The 13,881-nt window shown below is 40.3% G+C and overlaps 1 protein-coding gene across 1 annotated transcript; it reads right to left on the reverse strand.

Moving 5' to 3' along the window:
* Positions 1-40: 40 nt before the first annotated feature.
* On the reverse strand, positions 41-11,874 carry LOC144538072 (PRELI domain-containing protein 1, mitochondrial-like). Its single transcript, XM_078281893.1, has 6 exons — positions 11,788-11,874; positions 10,779-10,970; positions 9,155-9,380; positions 7,783-7,896; positions 7,010-7,088; positions 41-1,526 (listed from the first exon to the last, which is right to left on the reverse strand). Exons 2-6 carry the CDS (start codon positions 10,868-10,870, stop codon positions 1,384-1,386), a joined length of 654 nt encoding a protein of 217 aa, XP_078138019.1. The 5' UTR covers positions 10,871-10,970; positions 11,788-11,874; the 3' UTR covers positions 41-1,383.
* Between the last annotated feature and the right edge of the window lie 2,007 nt (positions 11,875-13,881).

The following is a 13,881-nucleotide window of genomic DNA, read 5'->3' on the forward strand; positions in this document are numbered from 1 at the left end:
TATAATATGTATAATAATATATATAATATATAGTATAATTTAACAAGTGCTTAAACTATACTTCATAGTATACCACATTTTAAAGAAATTATCTTTTCACTACAACAACACTTCAACCAGATAATCCAGTCAATTCCATCTAAAAGGGAATGCAATCATTAAATTATGTTTACAAATAAATATCTACATACATTTTTTTGTAATGGTAAGCTTCATATCAATTTCATGGCATCTTGAAATGATCCATCCTCACTCACACCAAAATGACACATATGCCATGCAGTTAAAGGGCAAATAACATTACATTATGAATTCAAGCACGGAGATTTGACTATTGTTCATTCTGATTTGCCTGATTTGTATAAATCACTTCTTTGGCATCTCTTGATCATCATCGCTTTAGGAGCGGCCTTGCTGGCAGTGACTAAGAAGTAGCATTTCACAGTACAATTTACATTTACCCATCGCATTATTATACATTTAGATGTGTGCTAACATTGGTAACCTAGATACCGTATGGTGATATGTTTGAAATTGGCAAGTTTATTGCAGGTATGAAGCCAAGAAATGTAAAATAAATAAATAACAAGTTCATAAATCCATCATCATGAGGGGAGGTATCATTTTACAATAACAGTATTTGAAGTAGTTGGATAAATATCTCTTGCATGCAGATTTGCCCATCAAATTATAATCTTCTCTTACTTGTAGAAGTGACATTAAAACTACTGATAAAAGTCACAGTCATGTGACTGGTTGGTCTTGCAGTCTGTGGAGTTTGGGATGGCAGCTTTAGGCTACACCAGTGTTCATCAGGTTGGACAGATGGATGATTGCCACAACAGCCCATTCACATTATTGATTAATTTGACAAGCTTGTGGAATTCCACAAAGACAAGATGGATTTTTTCCATTGAGCAGGAAATAACCATGTCTATTGATTATGAATCTATAATCACTTGGCTTTAAATTTTACGTGACCAAGACACCACGGACAAAGCATTTGCATTTGATAGTCATTTCTATACCATAAAAAAAAGTGTTGCTGGTAAATGTTCGAAAGCTTATATGAAGGCAATAGGTTGCACACAATGGCTCAGTACCTGAGGTTTGACGGAAGGTTTGAGAGAGAAAAAGAGAAAGAGGGAGAGAGAGCTGAGAGAGAGAGAGAGAAGTAAAATTGAGCCCAACCGTAGAGGAGCCTAGCCGACCCGACAGCGATTGGTTGGTGGGATAAATAAATACTGATGAGTCAAGAAGAGAAAAACAGTGACAGGCATGATCCCAGCTTAGCTTAAGTCCAGTCAAGATCGTCAAGAGGCACTGTGTTGATTGTGCGTCATCTCTGTCTGTGTTCCGTATAGTCCCGTGCGACCGGCCCTGTCAGACATACTGCTGGGGTTTCTGTGGGATGGCAGCGGCTGAAGCCAGGGTTTTGGCCTTCTCTGTGGCGGCAAACGCTGCCTCCTTGGCCTTCTCCGATGCGTCCTTCACTGTGTCCCTGAGCAGCCGCTGGGGTGCCTCTCCTGTGAGCCCAGTGTGTCCAGACAGGGGGACAGACAGAACAGAATGAGTACCACATCGTCTTGTATTGAAGAATAATACAACACATGATTTCTTGGTGTAAAAATTAGTCATTAACACATAATGGTGTGCGTGTTGGAAAGGTGACAAATCTTAGGTGACCCGAGGACCTTGTCAAAACGTCATGCTGATGAAAAAAAAAGAAAAGCAAAAGAAAAGTGTTTCAAGGTCAGTATGTGAGCACGCACAACCACATCTGTATGCCGTTATAACCTGCGTGTGTGTGTGTGTGTGTGTGTGTGTGTGTGTGTGTGTGTGTGGGTGAGGGGGTATTCCACCATAATGGAGATGTGAGAGAGACAGGGCCAACCAGAGATTACCCAATTCTTCTGCTTTCCGACAGAGCAGTGGATATTCGCAGAGGGCAGCTGAGAAAGCTGGTTGTAGACAGGCAACAGTTGTGGGAAGTGGAACTTGGGCATTCATGGGAGCCAAGTTGCCATAGCAACGTAAGCAAAACTGTACAGTGTACACAGTTGACTGCTAAACCTATTTCTTTACCGCAATAAAAAATCCGAACACAAATTCAAGATTTTACAGTCGTAGATTAGGTAGCGTACAAAGATGTCCTTGTATGCAGGGAGAGACACGTCAGCTCTGGTAATGCACTGATTGTCATCATCAATCTTTCAGTCTCCATGTTGAACGTTTTAGTGAAAAGTGACGTCAGCCCCTACTAAAATTTGACAGGCTGTGAGATGAGGCGCCTGCAGATTCTGCTTGGAAATGTTGAACCGAATGTTGAACTTTTTCGCCTTCCCTACAGCTTAGTGGATTTCTCATGTGCATGCTTCACTGGCTGCGCTGCCTGGTCCGGTGGATTTGCCCCACAAACATCCACCTTGCTCTTGTTGACAGTGAGTGGCAATTAGCGAATCCACTGCTCGTCTGAAAGCAACTTTTAAAAAGAAAAAATCCACCCTTGTATACTCTCACACTGTTCGATATCTATATCTATTCCTTTTTTGGTGTTCTCACTCCCTCAACCTGCCTTGTCTACTTCTACTTTAGTTAGTGATTTCCTACATTTCCCAGAATTACTTTCAACAACCCCTAGAGAAGGAGGATCTCTGTGCTCTATAAAGCACGTGTAGGTGGAGAGAGCAATAGGGATAGTATACCAAGTTTCTCAAGTTGAGAATAAGTGAGGGTGTGGACAGAACAATGTCATGGTGTGCCATGCCCAGTTGTTCAAATTACAAAAAAATGCCGTCAAAGAGCTGTGGCTGCATTGCAATATGGTCTATTGAAGCTATTGTCAGTGGAGAAATTGTGGTATCTCTTCCACTTCTACAACGGATTTCTCCCTGTATGATTGCTGAATGTCAGTGCAAAATGTTGAGTCTAGAAAGAAGCCCTTGCTCTTTGAACTGCCACAAAAACCTGCCGTTTACGGCTGATGTTTTAGATCGCTTACATTTTTTCTGCTATTAAACTTCATTGCAGCTGCGCTGGACACATCTACATGTGACATCACAGTGCCTACATTTGAATAAGAAAAAAATATACCACCAAACAACAAAACTAGTCAGTCAAATGAGAAATGCAAGGTACATTGCCAATAGCTGTGTGGTAACAGTGTTAAAGTGTTTTAGGGTGGATTTTTCCTTTAAAAAGAATACCTGACACGAAAAGAGAAAAAGACAGAGAAGAAAATGATCTAAGACACTGCAGTCTTTCAGGGGCAGCAGGTCATGTCTGTCTGTCCATCTATTGTGATATCTCAGACACCACCGGTCTGATTTTGATAAAACTGTTTTCCAGCATTTACAGAAATTACACAGACTGGTCCAATAGGGGCGCTATAATCAATGGTCAAAAACAGCAGCAAGATGCACCATTCCAACAAGTTTAGTCAAAATTCGATTAGTGGTGTCTGAGATATAACACGTGACATCCGCAAAGACCATACTCTATGCTATACAAGCATTGCATAACATAATTTTAAATTACTACAATGACTGCATCATGTGTGGAGGACGACATGTTTACTGTTGCCTTGTTTTGGAGGGTTCTCAAACCTTGTGCTGTGCTGGCAAACAGGCAAAAAAGGCAGTGGTGCAACAAATTCTACTTTTCATCATTCTTTCATACTCTCTTCCTCATCTAGCTTCAGGTCTAAATTACTTATCAAGCTAGCCGTTTTCTTCTTGATTGGCATTCCATTTGCGTCAGGTTCCTCTCTGCTCTATTCTCTCTTCTTCTCAATTTCACTCTCTGCATCTCTCTCATACAAAACATACACAGATCAAGTCATATGCTCACATACAAATAGACCTTTCCTATTCACTTCCCCATGACAAGAAACATTGATTATGAGGAAGCACTGATTAATAGATGAACCGGGTGCTGAGATGAACGATATTGAGATGCAGACACAGACACAGTGGTCAGGGAGGAGGCCAGTCAGTGATAATTACTACACACTACAGTAGATACTGACTGGCCCTAACCACAATGCAAAGGTTGGTTTTATTATGAATGGAGCACCATCAGTTCGAATTAAGACATCGTGGGTGAGTATGGTGATATTGGTCAGTTGCTAAAACTCGGAGCAGACAACTATTGTTACCAGGAGATTGAATCCTCCTTGTTAGACCAAACACCTTACAGTCAGCTGCAACTGAAGTCTAGCTAGCTGGGACACTCATGACAGTCTAGCTTCTCTGAATACTTCAGCAAGCTTATTTCATAGTTTTGCATCAGCCTTTAATCAGTGCCTTTCTAAAAGTTGATGACAAACTTTATTAAGAAGCAGCTGTGCCAATGAACTGACAAGTTGTGCACAGCAGGAGATCTGAGGAAGGGCGGTGAGCTAAAAGTTGGAATCAACGGACCTATGAGGTCATGAGTATTGTGGCCGGCTCCACAGTCGAACTATCAAGAGGGTAACGGAGAAAATGAAAAGCACAAGCTGCAGTTCAACATCTAGATCAGCTGACAATTGGGGCACACAGATCAGCAGACCCAGGTGCATACCATGCACTCACAACACTGTTGGCTTAAGTCCATCCCACACATTATGCTGCTCTCTCCCACTTTCCCAGTCACTCTTCACAACACTGTCCAACAAAAGTAGAGATGTTTTAAAGGAACACTCAAAAAAAAATAAAACAGCCCAACAACCAAATGAATAATTATCTGCTGCATATTTTCTGCTGACCACTGTGTTCATCATCACTTATCATTGACTACAGTGCCATGCGATGGCAAAATGCAGTAACTGACACCTCTGTCAAAAGTGAGAATGATTTGCTTCTATAGCATATTACTTGTCTTATGTAATGAAATATTTAGACTGTATCATCTTTAAACACTAATATCAAAGTGTCAAAACTGCAATAATTGACTAAACAAGAGAATAAAGGCAAAACACAATAGATGTGCAGTTACTGCAATGTGCCTTTTCATTCTAATGTCTGCCCTGATTTTCCATGACATTGCTCTGTTCAGGTGCCACACTGATAACTGTACTATCTAATAGTGAAAGTATTAATATTACTGTATACTTAATGATCAAAGTAATGTCAAATGGGCAACATTTCCATTGGAAATTGTTTGAGAAACAATTTAGCTACATTGTGGCTACTGAGATGAAAATGTAGGGATTGTGATATAAAAAACAAACACCTTGAATGTATGGCTTTATTGCCAATAACAACTGGTAACAAACTCCAATTTTTAAAATGAGAACAGCAATTTTCCTTATTATCTGGGCTAGCAATGAAGCTAGATAGCCTGTTTGTTAGGTAGCTATTAGTCATGTATGACATTTCAGTCATGTATGGCATGAAAACATTCACTGTAATGTCTGGAAAAAGAAAATGCTCTCTGTAAACTGCAATAACTACTTTTAATTTCTTCTAAAGGTCAAAAGGTGAAACAATTATACGATTCCAAAACAAAAATTCTACCATTAACTGCAACTAAACTATACACTACCCACTTCTAAACCAACACAGGATACTTAAGTCACTTTTCTCTGTTTCACTACTCACATAGTTACTCCTCTCTGATTTTTCAAGGCAAATACAGCATGTATCTGCACACAGAATAAACAAAGAGGACAGTTCTAGAGAGTCACTACCTTTGCTACACAGGCTAGTATGTGAGGCTTGCATGCCATCATGTGACAACCCTGGGCAAGGCCCGGGATGGCAGATGGATGCCCCACTGCTAACATACTTACCACCACGCTTAGCCTGATGCCAAGTCCTGCAATTACATCAACAGAGGGGGAATGGGACAGAATCACAACAATGGGAGAACGTCCTTTTAGACAACAGCATGCTGCATCAGCATGACACACAGCTTGTGCCACCACACAGACCTCGCTGGTCCGTGCCACTGTCAAACAAGGATAGAGCACAAAAGTGTGGTGGTACCTTTTCCCTATAATGGTTCTCCCAGATCCAAACTCCACCTCTCCATGGGCAAAATATTGGGGGTTTTATGTGAATTATGAATTATTATTGAATTATGAATTTGTTATGTAGTTGAATCAAAAGCTGGTACTAATAATCCCATGTGATTTCTCTGGGCTTGATAGTGGAAAGGCACAGGACGTGTGCACAACATGGGTACAATTATAATGAATTAGTTGGAAGATTAATGGTGTTTCTGTATTCGGTAATTAGGCTACTGATGTTTTTGTGCCATTGCAGGGAATAGACCTTTTTTATGCATTTCATGTGACTTGCTCTATCATTTTTTCGGTTATGAAACTGGTTAGGCAACATTTATTGGTCCAAGCCTCAATTTAGACATCCAAGCTGCGTGTCACTGTGGTTGTCATGGCTCCCTATTCCTCTGCAGTCACATGGTACTTCTAAGCCACAACAAGGACCTTTATGCTGCTTCAGATGCTAGATAGTGTGGCTCTGTTTGAACTAAGTGGAACATGTGGGTGTCAATTTCTAGGCACGGCTATCTCTGCCAGACCAAACTGATACACTCAAGCATGCTTGAATCATTACTGCTGCAGACTACACTGTGAAAGTCTTCAAGTGATGCGACAGACAGCGGTGCAATCATAAGCTGATTAGACACGGATGAGAGGGGAAACATTTTTGCCATACATGGCTCATGGAAGGGTAAACGTCATGTGCTGATTGGCTGGGGGATGCCATTTCACAGTTCTTACTTTGATTTCACTCAACTCATCACAATCCATCATGAGGAGGGATCAAGAGGATCTCTGGCCAAGTAGTGAAAGTTTGGCAAACGCTTGATTCTAAATTTAAAACACTAAAAAAATAAATGGTGGAAAAAGTGACGCATAAAAATGTCCTGGGGAAAAAAGAAAGCCTACTTCCTGTAGTTTTGTCCTTTCCAGACCCAGCAACAGTTAAAAATAAACTGTTTTGTTTCCCTTTTCTCTTGCCCTTGCACTTTTCTCCCTTTATGGCTGGTGCAGTGTACATACCGTGTAAGTTTGACAGAGCGTACTCCAGCCCTTTCATGGCCTTCACCTGGTTACTCTTGAAGCGGGCCAATCCAAACTCCTGGGAAAAGACAGAGCAGGAAATGGCTTTACATGGGGAGACATCTGAATAACAGCACTTTGCTTACAGTCTTCCCTCTCTCCCTCTCTCTAGGGCATTCAAGCAAGCCTGGCATGTTCCACAACTAATAATAATACTAGACTGACATATTTTTGGCCCCCATTTCCTTTCTTCCCTCAAATCTCCCATTTCTTTACTTTGGCATTTGCTTGCAGGCTCCCACGTCTTTGCTGCCCATGCTATTGCTTGACCTACAAATCATACTAGAGGCTTGAAAATACTTTCAGTATGTCAGCCTCTATAATAAAAACTAATGTGTCTAGATAAATTAGGGAGGAAGAAAATATATACTTTTAAACTCTGGCAGAGATTTAAGTAGGTGTTTTTAAATCATTCTGGATTACACACACATTTGCTAGCAGATGTTTTGTTCACCCACAACTGGATTGTCTAAACTTATTTTATAGGCAAAGTGTGCTTTGCAAGCTGCCAACTACTTAAAACCTGCACTGATTAAATCATATCTGACTTAAGCAAAGAACATAAAGGCTGACCGGCTGAATTCAGATACACTTTTGAAACAAGATAGGAAGAGGGAATTGATCATAATCTCACAGTATATTACACTCAGATTAGTTTTACATGCCGATCTAAGCACGGACCATCTCATAGTGTACACAGAGGTCGAAAGTACCTGAATAGGTCTGGAGAAGCCATATACACCTGAGGATATCCATGCCTCTCGCCTCAGCTGGGTGGAGGCCGGCTGCTCCCCCGACTCTTGGAAAACACAACGCTCCTCGACAGACTGATATGGGAGGGAGACAGTGACAGGGGTGTTAATGGTTAAGTACTATGTTGTAGAATTGTTTTGTCATGATCACACACAAGTTCAGGATCTCAAGTAAAAGAATCGAATGGGCGGTTCCCCTCCAGCTCCAACATAGCTAACAGCTGACTTATAGTGAATATCCATCCTGAAACCAAATAAACTTTGTGTTCCTACATGATCTCGTACAATGTAAATCAGTCTAGATTTGTGAACATGAAGAGGTTTCTCCCAAAGCTCAGAACAACAGACCCACAACTCTCTTGGTGATGCCGTCATGACAAATCAAGGAACTGCTGCACTGAACAAAAAAAGAAAAAAGAAAAGTGAGAAATGGAATTTGTGGGTGATTTTGAAGGGATGGACTCATTTTTGGGTTCATAACTGTGAGCATGAAATTAGTGGCCAGGGCTGTAATTGTCAAAGTTATATACTCAAGCACTTTGAGAGAGAATTGGCTTTTTGTGGTTTGCAATTTGCATTTGTGGTGATAATTTGAAATTCCCTTCTTTTGTCAAATGTTCACATTGCATTTAAATCATAGTTTCTTGTTATTATTATAGCATTGACGTTGGCAACTATATCTCACTGTTACCACATAGTCATTCCCTAGATAAGTTGCATTAAGAAAAATAGATCGGGACCTTTGCATTCCTAAACCTGTACGTACTTAGCACAAATTGCAATGCAAACTATTATCCGCCAATTCAAGAGGCCTTTCAGAATTCATCTTTTTATCACTTAAGAAAATAGGGCCTTAGAAATCTAGGCTGCACCATAATATACTCTGTATATGGTGCATTCACGTCTGCCTCTTTGTGACAGACCCATTAACTGGGACACCAGTGATATGATTACAAAAAACCTGCAGTCCAGTCACTCTTCACCCTTGAAATCACTGTTCAATATACAGTGTTCACTGTTGAATATACAAAGCTAAACATGCGGTTTGTGAATCAAGGACATTTCTTTAGACTAAGGATTCTTTTTGGACTCTACTTTGATGCCGTCACCAGTCAAGTGAGAATAGATGGACACTTAAGCTCTACAGCCATTCTGACTGGAAAATGAAAAACACTTTCAAAACACAGTTGACGGGAAATTGGCCGCAAAAAAGGTTAATCAGCAAGTCAGGGAAATGTCACACTGAAAGCAGTAAACCACACAAATGAAAAACAATTCAGACCATATCAGTGTACATGAGTGTTTGCTTCAGCACAATCAGAGGACAGCTCACCATGAGTGTTGTGTGGTTGAGGTTCCAGGTGTAGGTGGTCAGGCTCCTGGTGACGGGGTCCACGATGGAGTCCTCGACGATGTAGACCGACCGAGACATGCCGGAGGGGAAGATCTTTTCTGCCCAGCGAGGCAGCCGATTGGTCTTGGTGAGGAGGCGTCTGGAGAGGAGCCGGTGGTCCGCAGTCACCTCCCGGTACACGACGTCCTCTGTGAGAACATGGGTGCTGATGGACAACACAAACACTCAGTCATGTCAGCGTGTCTAATGTTTGGGTTTCAGTTCTGTTTGTGAATAATAATGGTTCCATTTAAAACAGCGGCCCACTTTCGAACCATCAACAGAAAATGTATATGAGTGCTTTGTGGGTCTAGACATACATTTCTTGTGAACGAGCATAACGCAACTGTGAAATTTGTGAAATATTGTAGAACACTGTTCTGGCCTAGTTTTGCACTGATTTGAATAACCTTGTTAAGTAAGCAGCTTCCCGCTGGTGTGCTGAATAATTAGTTTTCACACTTAACATGTCTAGCACATGCTCTAAATGATTCAAACTGGTTACATTTTTCTTAAAGAGTTGCTCATGTGCCATTATAGGCCATCATACAAGTATTTGTTCTTACTAGTGTATCCTAATGTATCCAGTTTCTGATGTTGTTGCGGTTAACTCAAAAACAGAAAAAAAAACAAAGAGCTTGACAACACAACTTCCAATATTCTAAATGTAGTATTACTTCTCTAGAATGCATTTTCTCAGTTCTCTATGTCAATAACGGTTGTGACTTTGTCTTTGTCATAGGTTCTCAAATAGACTCAGTATCCACTTTATTAGGAACACTGGGGTAGTACCGGGTAGGACCTCCCTTTGGCAGAGATTCAACACAGTGCTGGAAATGTTCCACTGAAATCTCCATCTATACTAACTCAATAGCGTTAACAAGATTTCTGCAGATTTTTCAGCAGCACATCAAGCTATAAAGACCCAATTCTACCTCATCCCAAAAGGTGCTCCATTGAGTTGAGATCTGGGAACCGCACAGGCCAGTGGACTAAACTTAAGTCAAGTTCCAGGAACCTTGAACTGTGAATCTTGAGACTGTGCATGTTTTATGACATGGCACATTATCCTGCTTGAAAAATAGTAGACTGTAGCGCCTAGATATGCACCTAGTCAGCAACAATGTTCATGTGCACTGTGGCATTTCAACAATACTCAGTTGGTACTAAGGGGCCTAAAAGTGTGCCAAGACAACCTTCCTCACACCATTACACCACCAGAGTAAAGTAGGCCTAGCAGTGGCGGATGGACAATTACTGTCCATACAGCCATGGTGACCTGAAAATGGGCAATGGGCATTGCCAAGATAGTTTATTGGGAAACTGATGGGAAAATGTTAGGGAAGTCAGGGAAATACCACATTAAATGCAGTTACCAAAACAAATGGGAAAACAGTTCAGAACATAGTCTTTTGTTTTTACCTTGATTTTGCTGTTTAGTATTTGCGAATAAAAATAAAAAGGTGTGATTTAACAGGTTTTCATTTCAGGCCTCAAGCAAATAAAAACTAGAGAAATTGAATGAGTGTGTGTAGACTAAATGAGCATGAAAATATGACAATACCTGAATGGGTTGGGGTACCTCTGCCAGAAAGCAGAGACAACATGGTCCCACGTACTCCTGATGTCTATGTTATTAGAGAAATATTTGACCATTCTTCTCTCATGGATGTGCAGGATGCTCTGAATCCTGGGCCGTGACTACACAAGACAGTGAAAATTCGGGTGCTGACTCCATCCAAAGCTTGGCACAGCCCTGCAAAGGTGAGAGAGAGGTTTATCAAACTCATCTACCATCACTAAGAAGAACACTGTGCATGCACAAATAGTATTTGAGGTTATGAAGAAGGAAGCATATTTGGAATCATAGTTATTGCTCTCAGGGTGTAATATGGGTTTGCCTAACAAAAGGAAATGATTATTTGAGCTATGTGCAGAACTGTTCATGTCGACGTTATTCTTCATAACAAACCATAGAATGTATATAATATAATAATATAATATATAATGCAGCCATGAAAATATCCTATCTTGTCCTCTCTTCCAAGAACTAGATAATCAGATATGAAATTAACTGAACGCAATAACATGATTGGTAATTATTACTGCTGATAACGTAATCTATGACACATGTCACCTTGACTTATGGCTCCACACAGACCGAAGTTAGTACTCTCGTGCTGGCTAACGTGACTGCTAACGTAGTTAGCTAGATAGCTAGCTCCTAGCGCTAACTGTCTAACTGTACTCTCAGCGACTCTTCAACTGTTCATTTCCCTCAGCATTTATTCATTTAATTCAACAGTATGACAGCTAGCGGTAAGGTTGAGTAGCTAACTTAGCTATTGGTATAACTTAGCTTAACGTTACTCATCACTGTGTAGAGAAAGTTTTGACAGATAACGTTACCTAACGTTAAGGTTAGCTTGACGTTAATTCCTCGATAGCTAATTTACTGGTCTTCTGATACCAGTTTACGCTAAAGTGGACGGCTGGCACAACTTCAATCTTTAAAAGCTGAAGTGTTCAAATGCTGCTGGTATAATGTTATAAAGGAAATGCAAATATCTTACCTTAAGTGCGACTGAAACATTTAAATAACCGCTGAGCGACTGTTGCGCATCCACAGTTGCCTAGGTTAGCTAATTATGCCCGTTATGTTACATGTGACAGCCGGCCGGCGTCAGAGCAGCAGCGTCTCAACCAGGCAGAGTAAAGAATAATACTTCCGGACAAACATTTTCAAAATAAAAGCCTTTTGACGAACGTGTGCTGCAACGTTTTTCAGCAATAGTAGGCTACCAAGTGCCAAAGTGAAAATAAAGAATGTATGGACTAAATTTAAACAGGAATCTGTACTAAATAGAAAAACAGTTGTTTTTAAATGCCATATTTATAGGGCTGCCAAATTTACTCAAAGACAAAATTACAAAGCATATAACTTGGAAGAATGCCTACTGAATTGAAAAAGTTAACTTAAAGCCCATAGCAGTGGCAAAATTATTCCCTAAGACAATAGACCTATAGCATGGGAGCAGTGTCAAGTCAGAATAGTAATGTACAGCTGAATAATACAGATGAATCATGCACTGGAAAACTGCACTCTTATTCCATTGGCTTTCATTTATGAAACAAGCTCAAGAAAAAACGTTTGGAATATGCCGTTTCAATTTGTAAACAAAAGTTATTTTCTTAAATATTAGTTATAAAAATGTAAACTCGTTTAAAATAACAGATCAAATCCAGGTTCCATTCTCTGGGGTCCCTCTGGTTTATTTTGCCATCTAGTGGATCAAGCTTGGCATAAACTGTAAAGCTCTGATCTGTGCTAGTCAACACAAGCACCAAAAAAACACATTCAATTGTGCTTAAAAATCAATTTATGCAACTTGTTATTATGTTATTATCAGTGGTACATTGTGATTAAAGAGTGTATCTAAGAGTGTAAACCAAGAACACCACACAAGTTGAGATGTTAATATTTTACTCTTGGTAGACAGCTGCTATAAGCAACACTGCTTCTGTCTAAACTGAACTGACAGTTTCCAGATCCAGTAAATTACTGAACAGAATGAATTAAACTGTATGACATAATTAGTCTGCGGTCTCTGTGTATGAAAAATGAGGTCTCTTGGAGTGATGTGGCAGTAATATAGGCCATGATACAGGGAAAACTGTCCTGTTAATGACCCTGAATCTGAACTGTGTGAGCCCCATTGTCCAAACTATAGCCTTGTCTCCCATAAACAGAGTAGTTGGGACAGAATGAAGGCAGCTACTCCTGGCAGACAGTGGGTCCAGTGCCGATGAGGGGAATCCCACCAGCAGTCTCATCGTTTATGCCCAATACAGTGAGCATAAAGCCAAATAACAGGCCAGATGGCAATAACTATCCTTGTGCGTGCGTTCAAATCATCCACTTTCATGGTTTAACATGCAGCTTTTCCTACTTTGCAAACTGAGAAACAGTGCTGTCCACAGTTAAGTATTTAATATGAATTGCATTTCCCCAGTTTCTGCAGTTTGATCATTTACAATACATCTTGGCTGGCAAAACATTTAATTGATGTAACAGCTAAAAGGCGGGGAAAAAAAGAAAGAAAAGAAAACAAGATCCTGTGTTGTTTCTAGTTAGATGAAATGACTGTAATTAAGTGGCTGCCTCATGCCATAGAGAGGTTAACAGTCATCATTTAAGCATTAAATGAGACAGTTTCTTCTTTTATTGTGGCTGACCACACTGGCATCACCATATCCTGTTACAAAGGACTGCTCTCTCTCTCTGGAAGCCATCCACTTGAAAGGATACACTGAGCACATCCAAGCCCTCTATGGAAAATGGGTTTGGGTATCCAATTAACACAGTTTGGATAACCAGTCATGGCATGTGCATGAGAGTTTTCTTCACTACTAAACACTTATTATGGCCATTATGGGCATACAGTGAGCATTTCAGAAGTCAAAGAGCGTCACTTTGTAAACCATGCCAAATGTCGCTTCACGCTACATTTAGATGTCTTCTATTTGATAGAAAAATGAATTACTGATCCATCACAGTGAATTTGGTAGCTGGTATGTTGGAGCCTTCACAGATCTAAAGTTAGGATATGGGACCTCTGACCCTTCAGCATGAGATCTGACTTTCAAAGAATGGAATGAAAGTTATT

This window comes from Centroberyx gerrardi, chromosome 3 (assembly GCF_048128805.1).
Source record: "Centroberyx gerrardi isolate f3 chromosome 3, fCenGer3.hap1.cur.20231027, whole genome shotgun sequence".
NCBI lineage: Eukaryota > Metazoa > Chordata > Actinopteri > Beryciformes > Berycidae > Centroberyx > Centroberyx gerrardi.